The 6,230-nt window shown below is 40.0% G+C and overlaps 1 protein-coding gene across 3 annotated transcripts in view; it reads right to left on the bottom strand.

The window, feature by feature from the left end:
• Positions 1-778: 778 nt before the first annotated feature.
• The window catches only part of USP32 (ubiquitin specific peptidase 32), a 205,304-nt gene continuing 199,852 nt past the window's right edge, over positions 779-6,230 (bottom strand). For all 3 annotated transcript variants that reach the window (XM_022552654.3, XM_022552655.2, XM_089900979.1), the window contains exons 32-34: positions 4,230-4,654; positions 3,676-3,768; positions 779-3,061 (exon numbers count right to left, since the gene is read on the bottom strand). In XM_022552654.3, the coding sequence (XP_022408362.2) occupies positions 2,888-3,061; positions 3,676-3,768; positions 4,230-4,654 (692 nt within the window). In that variant the 3' untranslated portion in view covers positions 779-2,887. The remainder of the gene's footprint in view (positions 3,062-3,675; positions 3,769-4,229; positions 4,655-6,230) is intronic.

The raw sequence follows: 6,230 nt of genomic DNA, 5'->3' as shown, positions 1-6,230 counted from the left end.
ATTGCTGCTGATTCAACATGTTTCATTCTATACATTTTTAATGTGTATTCCTGTTTTTTGGAGAATGTGAGCAGAGAGCTATCAAATTCTTTTAGTGTCAGTACGGCAAGGGAATACAAAAACCTCCTTGTATAGGACTGATCTCATGGGGGTAGGATTTCACATTCATTGAGCACTTCCCAAGAAACTGTGTCAGGCATTTATATACTTCATTTACTTAATATAAGTCCCAGAGCTAGGTATTCTGATTTTAAAGGTAAATAGAAAGGATTGAATGTGAAGGACCCATAACTCTAAATCTTCGACTCTTCTCAACACTGTCAAGTGCCTCCCTGGAGATCTCCCAGAACGACAACCAGGGATATCCCTGGTTTCTCAGAGCCCCCTAGAAATCCAGGATCATCTCAAGGCATTATACAAATAAGAAGTCGGCCTCTTCTTCACCTTATCTCTTAATCTGCAGGAAAACTACTGCGAAACCTCCTTCATCAATTCTCAGTTCCAAACCAGCAAGCCACCCTTCCCCTCAACCCCTTCAACGCCTTCGAAGCAATTTCCTAACAGGGATGTGGGCCAAATTTAAATCAATTTATCCGGTCACTGCAGGTATCTTGTTCTACCTTCAACACAGCTTGCATTCCCTCAGAGACAGAACCTCCAACTCTGTACGTCAGGTAGGTATTATTCAAGTTAGGAGAATTAAAACAGGGTCACAGAGAGGAAGGCTAAAGAATTTGACTTTTTTGTGTTTACTTGTATAGAGGAAAAACAGCACATAGATGCATCCACAGTATTTAATTTGTTTGGATAATAGTTACAGATAAACAGTTACACTCCATATACAATTACCAATACTTTTTTATACAGTTCATATTTCAGTACATCAACACTATTTTATTTACACTCTATTTATGTACATTAACATCTTTCTAAAGTCAGTGCATTGTCAACAAGTTTTATACAGTAATTTACAAAGTGAATGTAGTTAGTTAATTTAATAAATTTTCTGCTAATCATGAATTAAAAAAATTAATTACAACCAATATAACCAACACAGATCAAACAACATTAGTAGATTGTGCTACCTGCTTAAATAAAACATCTGTAAGGAAATTCTTTAAAATCTTCCACTTTTTCGTGGGACTTGTCCAGTTAGGAATGGACAGATTTTATACACTGAAAATCATGAAACTATAAAGTCTGCATTTTGTCTGACTTTATCACATTATACCATTTAGGCCACTCCTTCCTACCTGCAATTATAGTCTTCTTCTGAATAGGGTTTCAACTTAGATAGCCATTTATGACAACCTTTCCAAATGCTCTGAGGAGAACTGGATAGCAACCGACCTCAGATATCAGAACACAAATGCTTAATTACATTGGTACCTACTATCTGTGAGGAAGGAAGGGTAATGGAATGTGACAATTAATGAGAATCAGCTTCCAAGGTCCAGATGAATAAAAAAAGACTGAAAAAAAAGTGAAATATTTACTTCGAATACATATTTAAAAACAACACAGGGAAAAAATGTTGCCTGAAATAAATAACATTTATATACTTTTGTTCCAGTCTTGAATTATTGAAGGAAAAAATGAAGTGAGCAAAGAAACATAACTTTTGATGACCACTACTGTGAAATGTAAAAAAATAAAAAATAAAAAGGACAAACACCAAAATAAAAAAAGTATATGGACATGCAAACAAAAGTTTACTTCCTAAAACCACCAATTTCATTAAAAATACTTATACACTATCAATGTTTGGGATGTGTTTTGTTGTTAAATTTAATATGATGAGGGAAAATACCCCAATTAAGTTAATTTATAGCCCTTATAGCCATCAAATATGAACAAGTTCTGAAAAGTTCATTTGCACGTATTCTTTCTTTAAAGTGCAAAACAAAGAAACAAAGAACAAACAACCACTAATTGTAAAATACCATTTAGCTTTGTTGCCACTTTCCCTCTCAGAAGCTCTCTGTGCAACAGTGCATGTAAAGATGGTGCAAATTTTGGCAACTCCCCTCCCACACTCAGCAGTGGTGGTAAACATTTTTGAGGGCTCTTGAAGTATCCTCAGAGTAGGCCGCCTCTATCTGGAGGGTTATTTTATTTTAGCTGGATCTCCCAGGATGCTTTTTTTTTTTTTTTTTTCCTGCAGGGTCTCCCAACCAAGGCCCTGGGTAGAAGGCACGCAACTCTTAAGAGAGTCTCCCTTTCAGACTTACCACTTATATATGCCTCTGCTACCACCAGTGATTGGTTGTGTCTCAAACACAAACACAACAACAAAAACAAAAAGCAATAAAGACATAGAAAGAGTGGGAAAATGGTTTAAAAAGTAAATTGAAAAATCTGTGCCCATGCTGCAAAAATCCTTCGCACGCCTTTGTGATCTTGCTTTCTCCATTGTGTCAGTCACTACAGTGGAATAAAACTTCAGGAAAAAGGAGGTAGCATGTCATGTCGTCCCCAGACAACACTACAATTTTTTGTTTTACTTTGACTCCAAGGAAATTCTTAGTATTTTGTTATGATTATTGGTAAACTATACTTGCTACATGTTTGTTCATATCTGGACAAGCACAACTTAGTTCTTATTTGGTCCCAGGTGGCTGGTGCCAAACCCTTTTGTTTACAGGCTAATGGTGGGCTCTGCCTGAAAGTTCTCTACCAGGGAGCTCGAGTGAGACACTTCCAAACAAAATTATTACTACTGTTATGTTAACTGCTATTTTAATTAGGATTTTTATTTTGTGCTTCAGGGTCACAGGATAAAATAACTACACATTTAGCTTGCCTTTCAGTGACGTTTTTGCCCTATGTCAGCTACAGGGAGTCATCTCCCTCATCACCAGCCTGTCTAGCAGCCAGAGTGGTAGCTTTACTGTAACACACAGTACTTTTTGTAATCAGACTCAAAGTCTTCGTCCATGCTGCTTGTGTCTGCCATCTTTTTGCCGTCAATCTTTGGCAGAAATTGTGCATAGTCTATCCCCTGCTGCTCATAGAAAAGAATGTAGGCAGAGTCGGTGTCAATTTCATCAGGGTGAAGTTCCTGAAGGAGCAAGAAAGGCTTTAACTAAAAAGCCATCACTATGCTGGCTCTTAATCCTCACCAGGGAAGGGAGGACCAACCCTCTTTAATTACTAAACCTGATTGCTTCCAATCAGCTTAATATCTTGGCTGTCTCATACCTGCCCCTAAAATATAAGACCCATTATTTTCAATGTTTGATTTTTTGGGGAAAATATTCATACCATAGACAAGTCAAAAGGATGACAAAAATGAAACAAAACAACCCATCAAATTCTACTAGCTCAAAAGATAAGAAATCTTTCTGATAACCAATACCTTCTTCCTCTTCATTGTTTTCGTTCTCTGCTCTGCATAACCCCCCACCCCAACCAGGGATCAAACCCGGGGCCTCGCAGTGAAGGCATCGAGTCCCAACCACCGGAGGGCCAGGGAATTCCCTGCATATCACTTTTATTCCTTTATACTGAAGGCATCTATAAACTGATTCTCCCTTCGAGGAATTTTTTTTTTCTTTTTTCCTGATTCTAATAGCAATTACCATTTCCTATTCAGGAGAAAGTCCATTATTTCAACAAATGTCCTCCAGTTCTGTTGACATTTGTTTCTTTTATTCAAAGATTGGGGATATTTACCTTACAGCTGCTGTCATTGTAACAGTACCACCTGCTGTTTGGGTTTTTGGCATAAGTGACGTAATGGCCCCCGCCCAGAATTCCTGAATGGCACTGTAAGAGAGAAGAAAGTGGAGGTATATTAGTAGTTGACAGGGCACAGTACTAGGATCCAATCAGGAAAACACTTTCGGGAAAAAAAAGTGTTTTCCTTCTTCCAAAAACAAATCAAAGAGGAAAACTGAAAATTTTAAAACTCTGAATCTTACCATTTTATTGTTGTAATTATTTTTGGAAAGCAAAAACTCCTTAGAAACACACAATTGTGAATGACTTGAACCTGTGATTCCGGTTATAATGATTACACGACTGTTCCCTTTATTACACTGCGAGCATCTTGGATTCTACCCAAAAGGCCAAGGTATCTACTGCTAACTTTGTCTATCACCAAGCTCAATGCCCAGCAAATAAGCAGGCCCTGAAACAATGATGAATGAATGAATGAATGAATGAAGATGAGCAAACAAACCACTGAAAGTGCAGATCATTCTGAATACATATGACAAACCACTTACCGAAATTGCATATAGATTATAAATAGGCTTAACATGAATATCTTCTCTTTGGTCATCGGTGCTGTCTTCTTCACTGTGGTTTTCAAACTGACCATTGCTGTAGCCATTGCCACATGCCTCATGCTCATAAAGGAAGCCATTGGCCAAAGCTACTTCATGGTCCTGTGGGGTGACCAGCTCAGGCTGGCTGCCCCCCAGCATGTGCCCTCGGCTCAAGGCATCAGCCAGCTCACAAACTTGCCCAGCCCCGTTCTCTTTGCTGGCATCCAAGTTCTCCTTGCTACTTGACAGTTTATTTTTGCTGCCGATCTGGGGTAGCCGGAGCCTCCCTTTGCTCCTCCCTATAGTCCGAGGGCTGCTGTTAGGGCTGCTGTTTTTGCTGGAGGGACAGCTGGTTCCACTTTTTCTTGATGAAGAAGGTGAACCTGTGAAAGGGAAGAAAAGATAAATCCAAATGCCACAAGTTAAACCAGCCACCAAATGCTAACTATGAAGTCAACTTCACAAGCGTACACATAAAGGGAAAGACAGGGGCGTCCTGACTGGCTACTCTTTATTCCTATTATGTGGACAGTAAGTTACATTCTTGTCTTCCTCAACACCAAACCCCTCAAGGCAGCAATGTCCTGAAAATGTGAAGTACAACTAAGTACAGACTTAGCAAATAGCAGAAAGATGATTTAGGACAGATTCAGTTCAAAACAATATTAGACTAAGGAGTCTTACAAATACATATTCTTCTTCTTTGTAAAATTAGATTAAAAAATACGATCACCAATTATTAAGCACTTACTATTGCTAGGCATGATATTGGGAACTCTATTATCTCTACCTCTCACAACAATCCTGTAAAGTAGCGGGCCATAAATAGCTCCCCACCCCCTTATATACCCTTAAAAATTGTTGAGGACCTCTAGAACTTTTGTTTATGTAAGTTCTATCTATCAATATTTACCATACTAGAAATTAAAACTGAGGAATTTGAAAAACACAATATACAAGCATATATTTTTCTTTCTTTTTTAAATTAATTAATTAATTAATTTTTGGCTGCATTGGGTCTTTGTTGCTGCACGCAGGCTTTCTCTAGTTGCTGTAAGCAGGAGCTACTCTTCTTTGCGGTGTGCTGGCTTCTTATTGCGGTGGCTTCTCTTGTTGCGGAGCACAGGCTCTAGGCACGCGGGCTTCAGTAGTTGTGGCGTGCGGGCTCAGTAACTTTGGCTCTCGGGCTCTAGAGTGCAGGTTCAGTAGTTGTGGTGCACGGGCTTAGCTGCTCCTTGGCATGTGGGATCTTCCCGGACCAGGGCTCAAACCCGTGTCCCCTGCACCACCAGGGAAGTCCCACACAAGCATATATTTCACTGACAATATCACACGTATTGTTGGCTCTGGCTCCGCTTGTGAGAGAATGAGAGTGGAAAGGCAAATACTTAGTATTTTTTCCTTTTTCTTTTTTTTTTTTGTGATATGCGGGCCTCTCACCGTTGTGGCCTCTCCCGCTGCGGAGCACAGGCTCCGGATGCGCAGGCTCAGCGGCCATGGCTCACGGGCCCAGCCGCTCTGCGGCATGTAGGATCCTCCTGGACTGGGGCACGAACCCGTGTCCCCTGCATCGGCAGGCGGACTCTCAACCACTGTGCCACCAGGGAAGCCCCTTCCTTTTTCTTTTTTTGTTGCCTTGCTGCGTGGCTTGTGGAATCTTAGTTTCCTGACCAGGGATTGAACCTTGGGCCACAGCAGAGAAAGCGCTGAGTTCTAACAACTGGATCACAAGGGAACCCCCAAATACTTAGTATTTTTATGAAAACAGTTCTGATCCTCCAGAAGGGGTCTCAGGGACTCTCTAGGGGTTCTCAGACTATATATTGAGAACCCCTGCTGTAAGGGAACAAGGATGACAACTATCATTCATGATCACCAAATGTCAGGCTCTATGTAAAGTTCTTTACTCTTTTTCTTTTTTTAAATGTTTTGTTTGTTTTTTTTGGCTACGCAGTATGG

Source organism: Delphinapterus leucas, chromosome 19 (genome assembly GCF_059928025.1).
Source record: "Delphinapterus leucas isolate spDelLeu-1000000601 "Yukka" chromosome 19, BTC_Dleu_Yukka2, whole genome shotgun sequence".
NCBI lineage: Eukaryota > Metazoa > Chordata > Mammalia > Artiodactyla > Monodontidae > Delphinapterus > Delphinapterus leucas.
Note: the sequence above shows the minus strand (reverse complement) of the source record. Positions and strands in the feature narration are given on the sequence as shown.